The 23,731-nt window shown below is 40.4% G+C and overlaps 1 protein-coding gene and 1 long non-coding RNA gene across 2 annotated transcripts in view; one reads left to right on the forward strand and one right to left on the reverse strand.

Moving 5' to 3' along the window:
* LOC132825013 (uncharacterized) overlaps positions 1-3,829 on the forward strand; it is a 53,622-nt gene extending 49,793 nt beyond the window's left edge. Inside the window, exon 3 of the long non-coding RNA XR_009645737.1 lies at positions 2,813-3,829. This is a non-coding gene — a long non-coding RNA (uncharacterized LOC132825013). The remainder of the gene's footprint in view (positions 1-2,812) is intronic.
* A 593-nt stretch (positions 3,830-4,422) lies between these two features.
* The window catches only part of LOC132825010 (V-type proton ATPase 116 kDa subunit a 4-like), a 75,280-nt gene continuing 55,971 nt past the window's right edge, over positions 4,423-23,731 (reverse strand). Inside the window, exons 13-21 of the mRNA XM_060840004.1 lie at positions 22,888-23,045; positions 20,721-20,814; positions 18,186-18,304; positions 14,508-14,724; positions 12,423-12,530; positions 9,724-9,831; positions 8,780-8,897; positions 7,846-8,017; positions 4,423-6,137 (exon numbers count right to left, since the gene is read on the reverse strand). Coding sequence (XP_060695987.1) covers positions 6,044-6,137; positions 7,846-8,017; positions 8,780-8,897; positions 9,724-9,831; positions 12,423-12,530; positions 14,508-14,724; positions 18,186-18,304; positions 20,721-20,814; positions 22,888-23,045 — 1,188 coding nt within the window. The 3' untranslated portion in view covers positions 4,423-6,043. The remainder of the gene's footprint in view (positions 6,138-7,845; positions 8,018-8,779; positions 8,898-9,723; positions 9,832-12,422; positions 12,531-14,507; positions 14,725-18,185; positions 18,305-20,720; positions 20,815-22,887; positions 23,046-23,731) is intronic.

Here is a 23,731-nt window from a genome sequence, read left to right on the forward strand (position 1 = left end):
TTTGAAGTTGCAACAAGGAGAGATCACACAAGTGTTTTTCTCATTCTTTTATTCGAAAAGTAGAGGAGTTGCAATTCTCATTCAGAAGAATCTCCCATTTCAAATGTTAGAGCAAATTAAGGATGAATATGGGTGATTTATTATTCTTAAGTCTTTAATACACGGAGAGGAATGTGGGATTTTGAATGTATATTGTCCCCCGGTGCACCCCCTTAAATTTTTAATGGATGTGCTTTCCAGGTTGATGGCCCTTGGGCACATCATACAATTATAGGGGGAGACTTTAATCATCTTATTGACCCTGAGGTGGACAGGATGTAGGTATGTCCCCACAATCCAGGCAGTTGGCGGACCTGAACAGGGAGCTGGGGTTGGTGGACATGTGGAGATGCCTTATCCCGAAGGTAGGGATTTCACCTTTTTCTCTGATCCACAGAAGTGCTATACCAGAATTGACATGTTTTTTGTCCCATTGATCTTTTTGAATTTGCCAGTGATAATGGGATAGGCTCCCGGCACTGGCGCATGGACCCTTTCCTCTTGAAAGATAGCAAGCATTTTTTGCAGGAATTTAAAATCTTTTGGGACATGAATTTGGGTAGGGCCAGTAATCCAACGCCTATGCACAGGGTTTGATTATTTCTTACTCAGTGACCCGGAAGCAGCAGAGGGGAGAGCAGCAACATTTACTCGAGGCTCACCTGAAGGCAGCTGAGACAGCATACTTTGACAGACCGTCTGTAACCAAATTGCAGCGGATTACAGCCCTTAGGGCTACTTTGAACACTGCACTCACCCAGACAGCAAAGAGGGAATTCTCTTTTGTGAAACAAGTTATTTGAATATGGTGATAAACCAGGTAGATATCTAGCTTACTTGGCCAGAAAGAAGAATGTTCCCCCCTCCACCCCCCACCCCAATCTATCACACCCATCAGAGCCAGTGCTGGTACATTTACTTGCAATACCAAAAAGATTAGTGCAGCGTTTAGGAAGTTTTACTCTGAGCTGAACCGACTGGAGGACTGTGAGGACAGACTGATGAAGATGGAATCCTTTTTTAAGGCTCAGGACCTTCCAGGTGTAACTTCAGAGCAGGTGTCCTTTCTGGATGCCCCTCCCCCCACTGCCCACCGCCCACCGCCCACCGCCCCCGACAATCCAGGAAATACAGGAGGCAGTGAGGCAGCTCCAGACTGGTATAGTACCCAGCCCAGACAGATTTCAAAGTGAATTTTATAAGGAGTTTATAGACATACTGGCCAAGCCACTCTTGGATATGTACAACTACTCATTCAGTCAGGACTGCCTCCCGTCCTCTTTGAGAGAAGCAAATATTTCTCTTCCTTTTTAAGAAAGGAAACGCCCAGAGGATTACACTTTGACTCGGGATCTTCCATCTGGCATCATAGGCAGCCTCTTATTAAGCTGGATAAATTGCAGCTTCCTCAGGGGATGGGAGGTTTGGATTTCCTGGACTTTAAGAAATATCAATTGAGTTCCTTACTATCCTGCGTGGCTGACTGGGCCTGCCAGGACCCAGGATCAATTTAGTTGGACATCAAGGCCTCCCAGGCAAAATGTCCCCTCATCAATTTGTTGTTTATGGACAAGATGAGGACCATTATGGACCATTGCAGAAACCTGATTGTCCTTAACACAGTTAAAGCATGGAGATCGATGCAGCAAGGTGAGGGCAACTTACAACAAACTCACCCTTTCACCCCCATAGTGAAACTGTTGGGATTCTGGCTGGGATTGATGGACTCTGGCTTTAGGCTCTGGGAGTCTAGAGGGGTTTCCTATCTGGGAGATTTATTTGATGGGGAGGTCATGGTATTCTTTTGAAATATGAGCTATCTAGGAAGAGCCTCTTTCACTACTTTCAGGTTAGGGACTTTATACAAAAAAAACATTGATGGTTAGTCCCTATAAGTTGGATATGGAAAGGAGAGTACTCTGGTCTGAGCGCTCTCTCAGTACCCTTTATTACTTAAGAAGTAACATTTCGAAGGGTAATGAGTGGCTATGCAGAACCTGGACTCGGGAATTGGGGATGGAAAACTCGTCAGAGGTATGGGAGGATATTCGGGAGAACGCAAGGAAGATTTCAATCTGTAACAGGACACAGGTTATGCAACTGAAGGTGCTTCAAGGGCTCATCTGGCACTGGAGCGGTTTGCGAAATTGAAGACAGGATTGTCCCCAGTGTGCCCTGAATGTAAAACAGATGTTGGCACTCTTACTCAGTACTTGTAGTCATGCCACAAGCTTCATGGGTATTGGGACAGTATAGCGAGTGTTTTTGGAAGAGGTTTTGGGAACTGAGGTTAATTTGGATCTGGTGTCCCACTGTTTGGGTCTTCCAAATCTCCCCTCATTGGACATGCATGGAAAGAAATTGTTTATTCTGCATGAGGAAGAATATTCTAACGAGCCGGAGAATACCCTGGCTCTTTCAGGCTGGCGTAGATTAGTTATGGAGCATATCCACTGGATTTCCTTACAAGCATAGTACACCAGAAAACGGAACTGGTTTGTAGAACGTGGTGGCCCTTTCTGAAATGTAGACTTGTTGGCTCTATCAGTCAGAACCTTTGTCTACTCATGAGGGTTACGTCTGGTCGTCCTGTGGTGCCTGATCGGGGGAAGAATCCTGAACAAATATGGATTTGCTTACTAATGCTCCTGGTGGTGGGGAGCAGTGGTGGGATTGCATTGAGCATAGTACTTTAACTGAATATAACCTAAGTTACCTTTGTATAACTTTGTTGAATTTTTTTTTCCTATTTATTGAATTACGGTTTTTGTAGGGTTTTCTCTCGCTCTCTCCTCAGTGGTTGGTGGAGTCGAGTACAAAGAACAAAGAAAATTTACAGCCTGGGAACAAGTCCTTCTTTCCTCCAAGCCTGAGCCGATCCAAATCTACTATCTAGATCTATCACCCAATTCCTAAGCATCTGTATCCCTCTACTCTCCACTTACTCATGCATCTATCCAGACGCATCTTAAGTGAATCTACTGGGCCTGCCTCTACCATCTCAGCTGGCAATCCGTTCCAGACACTCACCACCCTCTAAAGTATTTGCTGTGTGTATCCCCCTTAAACTTTTCACTTACCTTGAGCAATGTTCAATTATAATATAATTGTCATTATATTGTAAAGTTATTACATTATTTTGTAGTGATTGTAATTTTATGAAAAATGTAGACTTTTTCTCAAAAGTATTTACAAAAATATTACGTAGTAATTAAAATAGAAATATCAGGCCAAACAATATGTTGTCACTGCATGATGTGGGAGCAAGGTGACCCTATTGTGGTTCATATGTCTATGAAGGATTTAATGATTATGTTGTAAGTAGTTCTTCAACCAAGGTGAATTATTTTATAAAACCATACTAGAGAGAGACTCACTGAAGAGTTTTGGTGTTTTGTTTTCTCTTGGTTGAGTCTTAGGAATGAACAGGGTAAACAGTTGTAAGTCGGATTCAGGTATGTGTCTGGATTGTTTTAACTTGGAGAAAACACAAACTATAAGCTTTTCTTCAAGTTACGTTTGGCATTGTTGCCAAAGTTGGACTTGTAAAATAATTGCCCTAAGTTTACGACTATGAAGAAAGGGTTGCTAGAAGGGCAAGCAGTTTAGTTTTAAAAACTCCAGCTGCAAAGTATTTGGTTAAACCCATAAAGTGGCTATTTGAAATTCAAATTCTGCACTTAGTTGTACATGGTCTCAAGGAAAATGTAATCACTGAACCTTAGCTAATTCAAATTCTGAGTATAATAAAGGAATTCTTACCACTGTGGAGTCATTCATTTGAGATCAATGAGATGGTTTTGCAATTTTTTAAGCATGTATTATATGGCAGTAGTTCAGTTTGGTCATCTGAATGTGTGTAATAAACATGATTATTGTTAAAACCTAATCTGCAGCAATATGCATGTGTTTCAGAGGAAAACCACATTGTTAAATCCAACAAAAAAAATAACGTTCCAAAAGCCAGATTTTGATCTGCAGTCATAACACACTACATTGATATTTGCTGTTTAGGTGTTATTAATAAGGGCAGAGCTGAGCTCTGGGCATTTCTTCTATAAAAAAACCATTGTATCAGCTATCAAGTGTGATTTATCAAGTTAATTTGCATTACTGAATTTTTGGATTCTTCAATAAAAGGTTCTAAGAGTCTGATTCTAGTTGAGACAATCACTAGAATGGAATTTGTTGGTGAAGACCAAAGCTGATGCTGCCATTTTTAAACAGAATGAAACAATGACAGAGTGACAGACAGGTAGGCTCATAACTCACAAGGAGATAGCTGTGAAACATATAAAGGTGGCATCCAATTCTTATGTGGACGATGACACTGTTTTCTGTTGGAGGAAATCAGAAGCCACACAAACACCAGGTTATAGTCCAACAGGTTTATTTAAAATCACAAGCTTTTGGAGCACTGTTTCTTCATAAGGCAAAGTGGAGGGAAACACGTAGAGATAGAATGTCTAAGTGGAGAGATAATAGCAATCTAGTGAATAAGCTTAGGATCAGCATTGCGATGCAGGAATAAGAGTCAAGAAGATTCTCAGACTCTAGAAGCTTCATGTTGGCAACAAAATAAATACTGTAGGGCAATTCTCTGACTGCAACTGATTAGGAAAAATTAATTCTCAGCAATGTCAGTTTCACATGACTGTATATTGGAATCTCCTCGTGTCAGTAGGGAATGATAAGGTCAACCATGTAAAGGCAGCAGGCACAGTGAAGACAAACTAGGAGAAATAGTGCACTGTGGTGAGTCAGAGGATCTTAAAGCTCCATTAGGGTTCTTGCCCTGCTGTAGGAGGGATGAAAATCTGATGGAATGTTCAACCATAAATTCTGGTTCTTTGCTTCTGATTCTCTGAGTTAAACAAAGTTGATTTAATAACATTATGTTACAATTTTGTCTGTTTGACCTAATGGAACAGCACATCACCTGATCAGACCCAGAAGTAGGACTGAAGGTGGAGAGAAGTTGTTTCAAACTGGGTTCACTGAATTTCTTTTGACTGCACATTAGGATATCTTTAAGGAGTTCTCATCAATGGATCTTTAGCCTCTTCTTTCCACTGGAGTGGATAATCCCAAACAGACAGACAGCAACATCTCTCTTTTTGTTAAGAAAGATACAGCTCAGTGTTGTTTTAAATTAAAACAATTTTGAATATAAAGTTTTTGATTCTAATTATATTTGTTGATCTAAGCATGACTGGAGTGTATACCAAATCAATGGCAGACATCTTTGTATTACCTCTTCTCATTGTCTGGAATTGCCTTGAAATAGAACAACCATTCAGGAGAGACTTAGACTCCTGTAGGCAGTAAATGAAAACCTATTCATTGAGCTGATTTAGTAACCTTCTTAGAATAATTTTCCAGGCAGTGACCCTAAAATAGCTTTTTAACAAATCATATTGCTCATGACCTTGGCTGACATTAACATTTCTGAACATTACTTAGGATTTCTCATGACAAAGCAAGCACATGATAGGTAGATACACAGAGCAACATTATGATACTTTGAACGCTGATTTGTAGTCGCTTGCCCATTGAATGCAGTGGCCTGTTTTTTCTTCTAAAGGCATCAACAATAGTAGACACCTTCAGTCTTGTAACTCCTGGTGAAAGCATCTATAAGTGATTCACCAAATTGCACTAGTATTCTGAAGCAAATGCAAAGTCATTTGGAGTTAATTTTCACTTGCATTGGAAACCTCATCTCAAATTGTGTGCATATTAACAGATACTTAACATGATACAACCATCAATTCTCTACGAGCCATATTCCCATTTATTTTAATCTTGTCAAAACATCTGCTCGATAGCACAAAGCATTCCAGCTCAATGTTACATACTAAAATTTGAACAGCTAAAATTCAAAACATTAATCTTAGCTCTAATCAATATCATTTTAATAGAGATCCATGATTATTTCTGAATGACATTATCTTTAAACCTGTAGTCGAAACATCCTTTGTTGAAAACAATGTTGAAATCAGCTTTATTCATCTGGATTTCCATCCAGAATGGACTTAAATGAAAAAGGATTAAACTTGTAGCCAGCTCCAGCATAGAACTTATTCTGGAACTCAACCCTAGGAGGGAAAACAAAATTTGGTGCGGTGTTAAATACTATTTAATATTGATCCATTTCGGTAGGAAGATCTCAGCTCATTTAAATTTAATTGACAGATATTCCTCAATTACAATCCACTACATTTCCCCATCCCAAGTATAGTATTTATGAACTTACACAATTGTAAACAAAAGATTCCAAGGAACTCTCTACCTCAGAGATATAGCATTTTCTTGGATCTCAATTGAGTATTTCTTTGTTGAGAGATTAAAATTGTTCTCTCTCCTTTGCAGTCAGTTTGTCCCCACTCGTAACCTCCTGTTAACCTCCTAATCTCTCTACTCCATCTTCACCCTTCTTTGCAACCTCTTCCTTCAGCCCCCAGGAAACCTACAATTCTCTCCACATTCCCTGTTGCAACTGCATCTTTCTCCCTCCCCTAGCTGACACCAATGCCCAGATGGAAATTGTAGGTTCATCAAAAGCCTGCATATCCCAAGCAATGGTGACTCTCAACACTCACCCTCTCCAACTCTAGACCTTCCCCACGCCATTTACACATCTCTGGTTCTGGACTTCACACTATTACACGAACTCTCTGACCCTGCGCACATCATCTCCATGGTCAACAATGACTTTCCTCACTTCTTGCAGTTCTTCCAATCTTGAACTTGGATAGTTTACTAGCAAACTGACCAGCATTAACCCCAGAAAAACAGCAGCCCATGACTGAAGATGTAGCTTCTCATCATGTTCGTCCAATCCATTCAAGAGGGTGATTTTCTTTCATTGGCCATCTTCAATGTGTGCTGGATGCCTTTGGGACTGAGGTAAATCTGCACACTCTAGGAAGACCAATAGGTCATAGAAACTTTATGGTGCAGGATGAGACCACTTGGCCCATAGGTTTCTATAACCTATCGGTCTTTCCACATAGACTTACCTCAATGTCTCAAACGCATCCAGGAAAAATGGCTCATGGAGTCTGCACAACCCTCCAAAGAGCATCCCAACATATCCCCATATTTGACCATGGCTAATCCACCTAGCCTGCACATCGCTGGATATCATGAGGCAATTTAGCATGACCAATCCACCCAAACTGAACATTTTTTGGATTGTGGGAGGAAACCAGAGCAACTGGAGGAAACCCATGCAGACATGGGGAGAAACTCCATGCAGAAACTTGCCAAAGGCTGGAATCAAACCCAAGTCCCTGGATCAATGAAGCACAGTACCACCAATCCTGTGTATTTGAGCATTGATATGAAGGTGTTGTAGAGGAGGCAGAAAAGATTCATGGTTGTGTTTCCAAGGGTAAGAATCTGTATGAATATAATGGAGAAACTGGCACTGTTTTCTGTAGAGAACAGACCAAAACAAGATTTGATTGAGCTGTTCAAAAAAATATTACTGTTCCACTGGTGAAAGGGCCAGAATCACAAGACAGGCTTAAAGGTCTTAAAAATCTGAGAGGGAAAGCTTACTTTTTGAACAGTGAGTGATTAGGTAGATCCAATCATGGTTTTCAAAAGGAAATTGGATAAGCACCTTCACAGAGGAAAATAAACTGCAGACCTACAGGGGAGATAGTGGGAGTGTGACTGAGATGTTCTCAGAGAGAGCCAGCATTGACATGGCAGACTGAATGGCCACAGCACACAGAGAAACAATTCCATGATTTAGACCCCTCCAGGGCAGCTAACCTACACTGAACGTTTACTTACCAGTGAAGACGTAGAGCATGTAGGAAAGCAGATAATCCTTCCATTACCAACAAAATAGCAACTGTTAAGACGGCAAAAATTGCAAATATGATGAAGACACCAATGAGGCCAGCCCAAGAAGCACTACTCAAGCCAATGCGCATCACCATGGTCCAGAGGACTTCAGATAACTCTAGGAATAAAAGGGACATATATTGAGGTTGAATTGCATCTCAATGCAGATATTTGGCAATTTCTGAACAAGACAGTAAGATTTTGGAGACTAAGATTTTATTATTTTGGTAAGTCCATGTTCCTAAATGTTCAAGTGCAGATACACAGTTCACCCTTGGTCACTAGCACGCCAGTGTTATCCAACTATAGGAGTCCACAGCCTGTTCAAAAAGTAAGCTCCACCTATGGGCCAAGGACATGGTATTGTCAAGGGATCAGCAAACAGTTAAAACAAGTACTGTTCTCTCTCCACTTCTCAGTTATTATGCAGCTGATGAATTAAATATGGATCAAACTTTTTTTTTTAAAAACAGTGAAATTAAATTTTGAATTTCTTCGTCACAATATTTTTTCCAGATATTATAGAAGTATATTTTCATTAAACAGAAAGTGTGTATCTAGCATGATTAATGTAAGCGATCTACAAAATGACTAACACAAAAAATTGGAAAAAAAAGTACTTTTCTCCCCCATACTTTGGGATTTCATTCTCTCCTCCCCTCTCTCCCACTCCTCACTGGGAAAAGTGCACTGTGCTACAGATGGTTTTCACTGAAGAGTTTGTAAAGCAGAACAGTTCCGGATTTTACAGAATGCTGGACTGTCATCTGAAACAAAGTGAACTTTGAATAAAAGGTTCAGTTCCATTCCACATCAGCAGTTCAAGCATTCGCCCATCATGTCACCAGTCACCTCAGCTGGGGCCAAACCATTTGCTTACCTGCATGAGCCAAGCTCAGAGCCCACAACCGGAGATAGGATGCAGTGTTAGAGATGCAGCCAAGACAGTACTCAATTGTATGGATGGCTTGGTGCACAAAAACATCACCAAAGTTGAACTGGAATAACACAAGAGAAAGAAATACTACTTGCAGTCATTACAGAAGTCTCTTTTCAATTATGCTAAGCTTCAGGTTCCAGCACCACCACCACACCACAGTTTGCCACCTCTAGATGAAAGCAGCAAATAATTGAGTCACATGTGGATTCTAAGTGTCATGGCAACTCATGTTAGATGGGGACATCCCTGTGGGGGCAACAGGAAATGAATGAATACCTGGATATACAAGAGCTATACATCTCTTACCAGGTCCCACAAGGAAGTGATCATGATGGAAGTGATCACAAGTGGGATAACGATGAGGTTTAGAGAATTTGCTAAAACTTCAATGACTAACGACTCCACAATCTAAGACACAAGTAATTTGGTTTCCTGAAAAAAAATACCAGATTAAATGTCTGCTTTACATTTGTAGAATTTTCAGACAGTGTACTCAAGCTTCACTGAGATGAAGATGAACATGGCCTTTGTTCACAATCACTGGAATAGACTATTAAACACTGCACGTACAGAATTTCCCAGAGTGTACTAAGGACTCCCTAGTATCCCAGGCTGTTATACTGTCATTTTTAAACTGTCTGATGTGTTTTCTTGGCCGATTCACAACTGCACAGCCAAACTGCACAGGATTTAACAGGAGTGCACTGCATATGGGTCATGGAACGTTACGGATCATAAACCTACTCTTCTTTACAGACATTTATCCTTCATTGTACATCGATTTAAATGTAAAACAGTGCCCTTAATGGTACAATCCTGAACAGTTATTATTTTGACATGTCAAGATTGGGCTTTAATCCCTGCGTTAGATATGTTAGACTTGCCTCTTCATTGTGGTCATCACCATGGTCACTGGTGCTCCTTTGCTGGGGTTGTAAGATATCAGCATCAACGTCAATCGAAGCATATACATTCTCTGGTGCAGACTCCAACTGAGAGGCAAAAAAAAATCCAAAGTTTAGTCAACTAAGTTTTACCTGCTAATCCTAGATGTTTTCAAACTATATGGTGGAAACAGGTCTGGTGAGGAGAGGTCTCTGTATAACACTGATGTACAATACTGGTGGGGACAGGCCTGTCACTGCATAAGGAGAAAGTGAGGACTACAGATGCTGGAAACCGAGTTGAGAGTGTGGTGCTGGAAAAGCACAGCAGGTCAGGCAGTTCCAAGGAGCAGGAGAATCATCGTTTCAGGCAGAAGGCTGGATTGGGCCTCCTCTAACACCGTACCCTAACCATCCGATGCCTGGAGCCTCACTTTCCACCCCACCAACCTCTGGATACACTGTATCATCCTCTATTACTTCTACCACCTACAAACAGACTGACCACTAGGGATATATTTCTTTCCCCATCCCATCTGCATTACAGAGAGACCAAACCCTCTGCAACTCCCTGGTTAGATCCACACTCCCCACTAACCCACACCCCACTCCTAGCACCTCCCCCTGCCAAAGTGCGTGCAAAATCGCGCCCAACCTCCCCCCTCACCTCCATTCAAAGCTCCAAAGGATCCTTCCACATCTAACAGATATTTAACCTGTACATCCACACACAGTCTACTGTATCCATTACACCTGTTATTGTCTCCTCTACATCAGGGAGATAGGACACCAACTTGCAGAACATTTCAGAGAACATCTCCGAGATACCCACACCAACCTATCCCTCCATCCTGTGGCTGAAAAGTACTGATGGGGACAGATCTGTTTCTGTATAACACTGGGGTACAGTACTGGTGGGGACAAGTCTTTGTCATGCAATTTCAGTGTACTCCATAATAAATTATGTAAATCCCTCCATTGATCTATAGTTTTAGTTTATCTTGAACCCAAAATGATTCAGGTTAAACTAAATTGCCCATAGTGTTCAGGGATGTGTAGGTGAGGTGCATTAGTCAGGGGTAAATGTAGAGTAATAGGATAGGGGAATGGGTCTGGTGGGTTACTCTTTGGAGGATCAGTGTGGATTTGTTGGGCCAAAGGGCCTGTAGAGATTGCCTAAGCGAGTGCATCTCCAACAGTCGAGAAGAGGCCCATTTGATTAGCACATTCACAAACAAATGTTCACTCCCTCTACCACCACCACCACTCAGTGATAGAACTATATTGTTATGAAGGTGTAGAAGTGAATTGTACCTTTAAGTTAAAATCTAGCAGAACTACCTGACAGCGCCAAGTGTTCTGAACAAGATACAATGTAACCTTTTGGTCCAGCAGTTAATGTAGCTGGTTGACTGGAGACAAAATCAAATTGGAATTGGGCCAATCAATTTAAATTGTATCCCCCAAAAACAAAATCTGATTCCAATCAAGTTTGAATTTAGTATTGACAATATCAAAAAAAACAATGACACAATCCGATGCTTTGGGGTATAAGACTGGGGAAAATGTGATCAGTTGAGGGAGAACAGCCAAGCCACCAACATATGCAGACTGCCCAGAGAATAGTTCTCTTTAAAAAAAGGTACCTTTATCAGTCAGTGACCTGTGAAACAGTAATCCCCAAGGAAAAAATAAGGCAGAGGAAGATATAATGAGAAGATTCAACGACTGGCTGGTTTTGAAATTTGAATTTTGGTAAATCTTAAATCGGGGGTTTTACCAGACTAGTATTGTTGAAGGGGAAGGTAAAAGACAGGTTAGAGAAAGGAGTTGTAAGTCATTGTTAGTTAATTATCCTGTGTTATACTTTAAGAAATAAAATTGTTAATATTTACTTTAAAAAAAGTGACCAATGGGATAGTTCTTGGGCTGTCGAATTTTCGCAGATTACCACACGGGGTAAATATTTTGTCTTGCTGGTTTAAAATGGGGAGGGGGGGGGTGTACACCGTGTCATAACAATATACCATCTGCAAGATGTACCAAGACTCTTTATGTCTTCAAAACATATAAACACTACCATTCAAAAAAAGACAGGGCAGCAGATACACAGTACTGCCACTTCTGAGATCCCTGCAAGCCTCTCACTGTCCTGACTTGGAAATATCTCCATTGTTTCACAGTGGATGGGTCAAAATCCTGGAACTCCCTAATTGCATTGTGGGTGTATCTACAGTAAACAGACTGCAGCTCATCACTACCTTCTCAAGGGCAGCTCAGGACAGGCAATAAATGCTGACACAGTAGCAATGCCCATATCCAGTGAATGAAAAGAAAAGGGACAATTTTTCAAGGTCTAGACAGACTGGCCAGAGAGACATACTGTTCCCATGATTCAAGAGTGAAAACTAAAGTTCACAGGTTAAAGATCACTGCAAACAAAAACTATTTATGCGTCAGAAGGTTTAGATCTGGAATGCATTGTGAGATGATGAGAACACACCACAGTCACTGTCAAAAGGGAACTGGCTATGTACTTATAGCAGGGGGGTGGGTGAGAGTGATGGGTTAGCAGAATGGAAATAACTAAGTTGGCCAGGCTGAGTGTTAATCAGGACAGAGAAGAATAGGAATGGTACCTAGAGTTGCCCACCCCATTATATTCCTAACATACAGTATTCAATTAGCTTTATTCTTACCGCACGTTGAGCTTTTCTGTGATTCGATCGCAAAATGAAGGGCTTCAGAAAAAGCATCCAAGGGACAGCAATGATTGCAATAATCACCAGAAAGCTTTGAACCTCTTGCTGTGAAAAGAGAAAGTTAAGTTAGGGAAGGAGGGGAGGGACAGACGGGGATTTATTGACGTTCTCTTCAGTGCTTGTTGAGGTTTGAAAAGCATGAATTCACTTTCGTAAATCCATGCTGAATCTATTTGAACCTGCCACTCTTCTCCAATTTTTCACAACAGAGTCCAGCATTTTCTCCACAGGCAGACAAGTCTATAATCCTGTTTTCACACTACCTCCTTTTTAATTAGTGGGGTTACATTATCCAATCCATAGGAACTGTTCCAGAGTCGATAAAATCTTGAGAGATGACCACTATCTCCATTTCTAGGACCACTTAAGTGACTGATCAGCCTTCAATCCTACTTTCCTACTAATAGTAATTTCCTTCAGTTGCTCTCTCTCCAACATATCTGCTACGTACTTTGGATTCGGAGACTGGAGACCTGTGACCAGCAGTATGTCCCAAGGACATAGTCCTGGGTTTGATGCTTTCTGTCATTACTACAAGTGACTTGGATGTGAGTATAGGAGTAATGGTTAGTAAGTTTGCAAATCACATCAAAATTGGTTGTGTAGTGGACTGTGAAGGAGGTTACCTCAGAGTATATTGGGACCCTGGTCAGATGGGCCATTAGACAGAGGAGCGACAGATGGAGTTTATTTTAGATAAATGTGAGCGGTTGCATTTTGGTAAGGCAAGCCAGGGCAGGACTTATACAGTTAATGATAGGTCCTAGGGAGTGTTACCAAACAAAGAACTTGGAATGCAGGTTCATCGTTCCTTGAAGTTGGATTTACAGGTAGACATGGCAGTGAAGGCAGGCAGCATTTGGTATACTTGCCTTTGTTTGGTTAATGCAGTGAGTATACGAGTTGGGATGCCATATTGCAGCTGTACAGGACATTAATTAGGCAACATTTGGAATACTGCATTCACTTCTGGCCTCCCTGCTGTAGGAAAGTTGTTGTTAAACGTGAAAGGGTGCAGGAAAGATTTGCGGGGATGTTGCCGAGGTTGGAAGGTTGAAGTATCAAAGGTTGGTGGTAACCTTAGAGAAGTCTATAAAATCATAAGGGGCATGGATAGGGTGAATAGTAAAGGTCTTTCCCACAGCATAGTGGATTCCAAAACACATGTAAGGTGACAGGGCAAAGATATAGAAGGGACCTCAGGGGCAATCTTTTCACACAGAGGGTAGTGCGAGTATGGAATGAACCACCAGAAGAAGTGGAGGAGGCTGGTACAACCACAACATATAAGAGACATCTGGATGGGTACATGATTAGGAAGGATTTAGCGGATGTGGACCAAGTGCTGGAAAATGGGACTGAATTAATTTAGGATTTCTGGTCTGCATGGACAAGTTGAATCAAAGGAACTGTTTCTGTGCTGTGCAATTCTAGGACTCTACTTCTTTTGTGAACACTGAACCAAAGAATGCATTTGGTTGGCCAGCCATCTCTGCATTCCCCATTATAAGTTCCCTCTGTTTCCACATTTGTCTTCAGCAATCTTTTTTCTTTTCACATACGTATGGAAACTTCTTCAGCCAGTTTTTTTGATTCTCACGAGTTACTTTCTAGATGGCTCCTCAGTGGATTGGTCTAGAAAACCATCCAGTACCCATTCTAGCTCTTGCTTACAATACCTCAATTACCTTGTCAACTACCTGTTAAATTTTGTACATCTCTGCTTCTATTGTCCTTTCAAGTGGTAAGCACAATCCTTACCACACTGAAAAGTTACCTCCTCAAATCCCCTTGAAAACTTCTAGTTTTATTTCAAATCTAGTCATCCTGTATGGACCCTCAACTAAAATGTTAAGGCCCATTGTCCAGAAATATCTTGATAACTCCATGTAAAATGCTATTGCATGTTTGCAGCATCACTATATGGATATGAGTAATAGAGGATATTTATCTGTCATTCGACCAACAATTGAATTTTAGACAAGGCGTTTTAATAGCTCAAATAAAACACGTGACACTTGCCTGGTGACTATATAACAGCTGGTTGGAAGGATCATTGTAACTAAATAGAAACATGTTGATGAAGTGAATTAGAATACTGGGAGCAATCTGAGAATTCTTAACGTGGTAAAAACACCACTTAAAAATAACCATGAAGACCAGATAACCAAATAAACTCAAAATGAAGATCATCTCAGGGACAAACTGAAGGATGATGTTGATCTTGTTGTTAAAGTATCTATAAAACAGAAGGAGGGAAAGAACAAGTTAGATTCAGGTCAAGACCTTGAAATGAATGTTTGGCTCACTGAATGAATGTATCAGTACTTGCATTTATATACCACCATTCAGTCTTAAGACATGGAACGCACTTTTCAGCTAATAAGGCACTTTCAAAATATATAATATTTTAATTACATCTTGGTTTACATTTACAATATCAGAAACAGCACCCAACTTGTACATAGCATAGCATGAACTATCAAAAAACTGTGCAATATTGTCCAGATAATGTACTTTAGAAATATTGGTTGTGTAATTATTATTAGCCACTACACCATGGAGATTTCTTCTTTTCTTCCTTAAAATAATGCAGATGGAGCAGTGAGGAAATGCTGAACTGTCAGAGGTATCATCTTTCAGATGGGATTATAAGCAGAGATTTCACCTATCCTCTTCAGTACTACTTGAAGAGGAGGAAGAATCCTGCCTGGTGTCCTGGCCAATACTTCCATCCCTTCTGTACATATTCAGGTCAAGGGTCAGTTAGTCTCAAAGCACTCACTAAGATGATGTTAACGTTTACCATCCTCCAGTGAAAGAGATTTGCTGATTTCTAATCTTGCTTAACACGGACTCATTTCACACATTTGAAACTGCTTCAGAAGAATGTCCTTTACCTATAAAGAATTTCTGGCCTGAAGGAGGCAGTGTTGTTGGATCTGGCTGTTAAGTGGATGAATGAAGTACCAATAGGGAAAATACCCTGGGATCAGTGATCATATTATAATGAAGTATGAAAAAGGGCCAAGAGTATTCTAGAGCAAAAATATTTAATTGGAGGAGTACCCAACTTCTGTCTGGAGAATGGAAAAGTCATGGATAAACTGGAATCAGATTAATTGGAAAAGCCGGTATCTCAAAAGTTCTTGAAAACCAGCTCAGCGAATCACTAATTTCTGCTGTTAAAGCTGGAGTTAGGTTCCTTTGCACATTTCTTTCATTGGAACAGCCATATACAGGTTGAAATACTTTATGGAACAACCACAATACTGTGCATTCCTGGCAGAAATAGCTTATAATGAGATTAAGCACAAAACAGAAGAGAAACTTTGTACCGTTAGTTACTTCAAGACCTTCGTTAAATAAACACTAAGTTGAAATGGTGTGCATGCCTACATTCATAAACAAAATAATCTTTAAAATGAAATACATTTAAAACATAGAAACAGTTTTTATAATTCTGTAAATTTATGCTAAAATACACAATTGATGAATCGGTTATTGACCAAACTCCATCTAGTGGAAAAAGTTGATCAGTGCAACAGAACTCTGCATTAACTAATTAGTCATTAAGTGGGCCTCAATGCAAGTTAAGAATGTGAGTCAGCAAAGAGGCAGATACTGGAGACTTTAAATGTAAGAAGAAAGGGCAGGAACAGGAAACCAACAGCAGAGTGGTGGGGTTTAGTGGTGAAGAGGGACTGAAGACAGGGACAAAAACCAGGGGAAAGCTGTGGAACCTCAGGACGGAGGCTAGGAGATTTGACCTCAGGCAAACCACACAACAGAAGTCTGAAAAAAAAAATCAGGTGTTGTTTGCCTCAATGCCAACTAAAATCTTGTTAATGGCATTGAAGCAAAACAACATTAATTGACTCAACCTTTAAAGGGGACTTACTGTAGGAGCTGGTGCAAGGGTAGTTGATGTACTTTTCCAAAAAGACGGATAAGTAGGGTAAAAATGCCAGGGCTACTTGGTCAGGAATGATGCACAGTGCAAGTGAAATCATCCATCCAATTGAAAGGTCAATGAGTAAGTGAGATAAGGGCAGAAGAGAAACAAAGATAATACACGAGGTTACCGGCAGCTAACATGAAATGGAATTCAAAAATCTTCGACAAGCACACAAATAGCAGAGCTAACAGGAGGCAGGTTTAGGATGATTAAGGACTTAGCTCAGAGACACTTTTCAACAGGAGTATTTCTCTCTCTCTTTATCAAGGATAATGGTATCAAAGTCACGAGAAGGCTGTTGCAATACTGGATGGTCTAAAATTAGTTAAAGGGATAGGATTATGAGAGACAAGTATGGATACGTTCAACGTGCAAGTGCAAAAAGGGATGATGATTTTGGCACATTGGAGATCATTATACATTCAGAAGAATTCTGTCAAGGCAAGCATTTATTGATCATTTTTAGCCACCTTCAAAAAAAAAATTAGTAAAAATCAACCTTCTTAAACTGTTGCTGTCCATCCAGTGCATATACACCAACAGTGCTATTGAAGGAGGGAGTTCCAGGATTTTAACCCAGTGACAGCAAAGGAACATCAATGTAATCCCAACCAGAGTAGTGCATAGGTTGAAGGCAAATGCTCCTGTGTAAAGGCTGCTGTTATCTCTTTATGTGGTACAAATCTTGGATTAGGAAGATGTTGGGGGAGATTTGGCTAATGGATGAGGCAAGTTTCTTTGTCCTGGATGGTGCCAACCTTTCTGCGCACGGTTAGATCTGTAATCATCCAGGTAAATAGGGACAGTCCCAACATACCTCTTGACTTATGCCTTGTATACAATGGGCAATTGGGTGGCGAGTTCCTCACCACCAAATTCCTAGACCTGCTAGTATATCCACAGTATTTATATGCCTTGCGAGGTTTAATTCTTGGTAAATGCAAACCCCTTCAATTTTGAGAGTGGGATTTCAGTATTGATAATGATATGAAAAGATTAAGGGGAGATGATTAAGTTCTCTCCTTACTGGAATTGGTCACTGCCTGGTACTTAGTGCCAAATAATATTGGACCACTTAACTGAATGTTGTCCAGGTCTTGCTGCATGGGCTACTCAGTATTTGAAGAAATGGTCCTGAACACTGCAAACATCCAATATTCCCCAATGCTGACTGCATGACATGTCTTTGATGATACAACTGATTTGATTAGTGACTCCACCCCAAGTACCTCACACAGCCATTTCCTCAATCAAAGCCCACAACAACCTTCCCAAAAATATCCAACTGAGCCAAACAAGTGGAAGAAACAAGAGTAACGTATCAATTGTCGATGTGGCACCAAGTTTGTATCCCTTACCCATGCAAACACAGGACAGAGCGCCAAGCCTTCTCAGTCAGAAGTTTATCTGTTTACCAGTGATTATATGTCAAAACTTTTTCCCTAGTTCTAGTGTGCCTGGGGAGATTTATTGTCACAAAAAAAAAAATCACAACATATATAAATACAAAACTTGCTGGAAAGGCTCAGCAGGTTTGGCAACATCTGTGGAGAGAAATCAGAAATTCAGAATTCTGAGGAATGGTCACTCGACCTGAAACTTTAACTGGGATCTCTCTCCACAGATGCTGCCAGCAATTTTTGTTTGTGTTTCTGATTTACAACATGCACAGTTCTTTTGGTTTTTGTGATATATAAATATCAGTCTACATAAACAAACCTGAAATAAACTCTTGCACTTACACGTGATTGAAAATACTGAGGACCACACCGAAGATCATCTGTACAATACCAAGGATGACTGACATCTTCATCTTGTAGGAGTTGAGGAAAGTTAACTTGTTTGAAGCTATATTCCAAATCTTTGAAATAACAAAGAATGCCTCTTACTAGCTGTTGGAGGTGAAGTCAAAAGTAATTTGGAGACAATAATTTGCACTGAATTTATATGTAAACTCTCAAATGACACTACATTAAATTCCTCTCTGTGACCTCAACTGATGTGTGCACTGTGACCATGCACCTTATCCCTTTACTATCCCTTATTCAATTATAGGCTGTTCATTGGATCGATTTGGTTCATGTTGAATGTCAAATGCTCCAAGTTTATCACTTCTGTTAATGATGATGATTTAGTCATTTGGTCAAGACCATAAAACAGAAGAGCAATGTAGGCCATTCAGCCCATCAAGTCTGCTCTACTCTGGCTGATCGGATAACCCTCAACTCCAGTTTTCATAACCCTCTATCCCCTTCCTGATTAAACATCTATCTCAGCCTTGAATATACTTCAAAACCCAACCTTGACAGCTCTTTGTGGTTAAAAAAAATCCACAGAATCACTCCCTTGAGATGAAAATCCTTCTGTGTCTTATGACCTCTGTTTCAAATGTGCAACCCTTGAATCCGAGAATATATCCTTTGTTCCAAGACTCTCACGCAAGGGGAATCAAACTCTCCGCATTTACCACATCAGATCATGTATGAATCTTGTAGGCTTCAATAAGCTCTCATTCTTCTATATTCCAACAAAATCAGGTCCAACCTACTCAGCCTCTCCTCATAAGAGTCCATGACTGGCGTCAACCTAATAACTCTTCTTTCATCTGCACCCAATGATAGTATATCTTTTCTTAGGTAAGGGTCCAAAATCTTTCACAGTATTCCAATGGTCCTACAGTTTACCTTCCATTTATATTTCACCCTTTTGAAATGAAGGTCAATATTCTATTTCTCTTCCCTTTTATCCACTGAACATGGATGCTAGCTTTTTATGATTCCTGGATGAGGACTCCCAAATCCGAGTCTATGGTCTTTCTGCATTTAAAAACAAATCTGCTTCTCTATTCTTCCTGCCAAACCTTACCTTTAAGATATGACGTTCCATCCACAATGTTTGTTGCCCCCTCATTTAATCTGTATTCCATTTTTAAAAATCATTTGTGGGACTGGGGCATTATTGGTAGCCCATCCCTATTTGCTCTCGAGGTGGTGGTGGTGAGCTGTCTTCTTGACAACAAAGGGGCTTGCCATGCCATTTCCGAGGGCAGTTGAGAGTCAACCACTTTGCTGTGGCTCTGGAGTCACATGTCAGCCAGACCAGGTAAGGATGGCAGATTTCCCTCCCTAAAGGGCATTAGTGAACCAGATGGGTTTTTTCAAAAATTGACAATGGTTTCATGATCAGTTGACTCTTCATTCCAGATTTTTAAAAAATTCAAATTCCACCAGCTGCCATGACAGGGTCTGAAACCATGTTCCCAGAACACTATTGTGGGCTTCTGGATTAAAAATCAAGCAATAATGCCACTAGGTCATCACCTCCCCTTTGCTGACTCTGGAGTCGTCCTCTCACACTTGCTTTTAATCTTAGAATTCCTACAGCCCAGCAAATTCATACCAACTCTCTAAACAGCATCCCACTCAGACCCATCCTCTACCTATTCCTATAACTCTGCATTCTCCATGGCTAACCCATCTAACCTACACATCCCTGGACATTGTGGGCAATTTAGCATGGCCAAATCCACCTGACCTGCACATCTTGGACTGTGCACAACAGGAGCACCCAGACGAAATCCACACAGACATGGGGAGAACAGGCAAATTCCACAGACACAGTCACCCAAGGCTGGAATCAAACCCAGATCCCTGGTGCTGCGAGGCAGCAGTGCTAACAAGTGAGCCACTGTGCCACTCCAGAGAAACTCCATGAGAAATGGAAGAGAAAGGGAAGTGCAGCAATGCAATAACCATCTCACAATTAACATTGGAAAGAATGTAGGAAGTGGGTTGGGTACGTTTTGGCGCGATCATTTGGCCCTGCCATTTTGGTGCTGAGCTGTTTTGGCGCCAATTCAGAATTTAAAAAAAGTCTTGTTTGGTTAAAGAAGAGAGGATGACTAACAACCTGATGTAATTTTCTCAATTAGCAAGAGTTGATAGTCAAAGCTGTAATGACCTGCTGTAGATTCATATCTTGTTTTGTAATCATTTTCTCATTTAACAATTGTTAATTGTCATCTCCTGCCTTGATGATACTTAAGCCCTTCTGTCTTCACATTGGAAAGCTGTAATACAGTTTTCTTTGTATTTTCTTATCGAGCCCATACCGGACATAAGCAAGAGAGACAACCCAAAATTTTCACACGATGGTTATGTACATGTATTGATGCCAAAACAGCTCAGTGCCAAAGTAATGAGCGCCAAAACAGTTTAGAGCCAAAAGGGCAGGGCCAAACGGCCCCATTCCGGTAGTAAGTATGTAATAATCCTCACCGGGTCAATCCCAAATGGATATGGATTGCCAGAGAACACTCCTGGCACTGCAGGATCTAACTGGAGTGATGGGTTGTTTTCAATAACATGGTTACTGCACAAAGAATGAAACAAAAAGACAAGGAATTATCACCTTTTCTGAGTTAAAGACAGACAAAAACATTATCCAACATAACATGGGAGCAAATTACTGCAGATTCTGGAGTCCATACTGAAAACAAGATCACAGTGGGTCAGGCAGCGTCCATGGAGAGAACAAGCAAGCTAATATTTTTGAGTCTAGATGACTTCATCAGAGATGAAATGTTCTGATGAAGACTCCCCTTCCCTAGCACGTTTTGTTTTCAATGTCAAACATAACAGGGAATATCAAAGTCATTGAATCAGTCCAGAGATAGACCATTACATTAACACTTACCGCAAAAATTTCTCAGTCTAGCACCTTTAAAAGGAAATTGCCAAGATGCCGCACATTGGGATAATCTGAAGAGGGCACAGAGCTAAATGAGATATTGTGAAAGGGAGTTCAAAGGCTTTGTCAGAGATTTGGGCCTGGAGCATGGTCTTAAAGGAGCACGAGATGAAGCAGCACAAGGGTTGAAAGGAGCAAATGACAAACCAGGGAGTCTAGCTCCTAAAAACACAGTTACTAATCATGGGGCATATTTCAGGGAAGTACAAAGGGTAAAAAGGCAGGGTAATGGATTGCTTTAATTGGATGGAAAGGGCAGGATCTGGAGGAATGGTGCAGTGAAGGAATGGAGAACACGGAGTATTCAATTTGAGACATTAGGGACCCAAGTTTAAATGTCTGTATCATCAGAATTAGGAACTTCTATTGTCATGGAGGGCAATTAAATAGTTGTATGAATACAGTTCAGCCTTTATAATAAGTAGATCTTCCAAATAAACAGTTTGCTTGTGATAGATAACCCTATGCAGAAGTATGGAATTACAATTGTCTTCAACAATTCTGGAAGGGGGCCAGGGTTCCTGCTCCTATTAACTCCCCTTCTCACAATGGGAATATCGGGAGATTAACCCCCTGTAGTTTAATAGCCTACAAGTCCAGTAAGGCCCCCATTATATCTTAGTCATAACCAACCTGCAGAGAGTGAAAACCTCCGACCTGACACAAATATTTGGCCAAGGTATCAGATAGCTCACAATAGTGGATTATCCTTCACTGTTAAAGAGAGTGAAGGAAAGAAATTATTTATGCTGGCGACAGATCCTCAGATTTTACGCTCGCAGGGAACATGGCTTCTGGATCAAACTCAGCCTTAAAATACAGAAACAAGCAACCACAATTTCAAGCCAGAAACAGTCACGTGTAACAAATGGAGAATGCAGGAGAAACTCAGCAAGTCTGGGCAACATCTATGGACTGAGAAGCAGAGTTAATGTTTTGAATCCATTTGAGGGTTCTTTAGGGAGGCCCTCCAATATTTTCTGCTTCAGATTTCTAGAATGTGTAATATTTGGTTTTATTTGAAACATCTGACTGTGCATAGGTTACTGAAGAGAGACCACGTACACCTGTTGACATCGACTCAAATTGTTGATCAAGTCAGAAGTCACCTGATGAAGGGGCAGCGCTCCAAAAGCTTGTGATTTCAAATGAACTTGTTGGACAATAACCTGGTTTTGAGAGACTAACTTCATCCACCCCAGTCCAACACTGGCACCTCCACATCATGGGCGATTGTTGGACCGAGTAAACTCTCCAGAACATGTTCTGTTCTAACTTGGGGTGCAAAGGTGAGGCTAGAGGTTCCAGTTGAGAACACTTGGAATTTGCAGATGGCGTTTGACCACCAACGGCTCTCAAGAAACCTTCAAATCCTATAAAACTTGTTTAGAAAATCAAGTCAGCATTTGGAATATCAAAGAACAAAGAGTTGCATTTCTGTAGGATTTTGATCAATCATTTCAGCAGCATATCAACAGGGAACTTGACAAAAATGCCAGCTTCACCAACCTTCCACTCGACTTACTGTGGACCATTGGGAGAATCCCATTCCAGTGGAAACAATGACTCAAACTTCATGTGCCATTGTTTCACTGCACCTCACTGAATTTCAACAGTTATCATCCAATCTCACATTATTGGCATTCTCTATTATTAATTACCAAATGATCAGCTGGCATTGGTAACAAGACTTACTTCCAACTTCCATTGCGAAACATGGCCCTCACGTGCCAGGACGATCCAAATATGTTGAAGGATTTCGAAAAGCAATCGTTGTAAATGAATCCAGTGTAAATGGAAAATATGCTCATCAACAGGATGAGGTAACGTCCATTGAAGAAGGTGTTCCAGATCTGAGTTTGGAGCAACAAAAGGAACTTAAGGCTTTATCCTGAGTTTTATGCCATGGTTGTAGGGAGACAATTAACTTTATCAGTTAAATAGCTCCATCTATCTAAAATTGTTGTCAATGAACAACATTTAAAAGGCTAAGGAATGGAACAGATTACTTGATCAAAGGGCTACCCAAGTTTAAAAAGTCAAATTAAAAGGGGTTTCAGAGAAACATGGATTATACCCTTCAGATTGAAAGAAAATTTAACTTAGTTGCTTAAAATAATAAAAAAAATTCAACTGGATCAATTGAAAGAAAATTTTCTCTGGCAGGGACAAAGAACACAAAGGCAGAATCTTGAAATTGGAACCACACACACAATAAGGAAGCACTTCTTCCCATCATAAAAAGTCTATAGGTCAATGAAATTTTTAAACTAGAATTTTGGATTATTGAGAAATGTGGATAATACTGGAGTACATTATTCATTCTCTAATATGATGAAAAGGTGACTAATATAATTTGTACAACTCCAATTTCAAAACAGATACTTATTTTTGTGAAGAGTTTTCTCTGGGGAAAAAAAAAGGGTTATATTGTTCAGATTACCACAGCTAGGTAAATATTGGAGGCCATTACCATTGTTTTCAGTTAAGAATCTAGGAATAAGCAACTTTATAAAAAGAAAATCAGTCCAAAAGATCA

Source organism: Hemiscyllium ocellatum, chromosome 19 (assembly GCF_020745735.1).
Source record: "Hemiscyllium ocellatum isolate sHemOce1 chromosome 19, sHemOce1.pat.X.cur, whole genome shotgun sequence".
Classification (NCBI taxonomy): Eukaryota; Metazoa; Chordata; class Chondrichthyes; order Orectolobiformes; family Hemiscylliidae; genus Hemiscyllium; species Hemiscyllium ocellatum.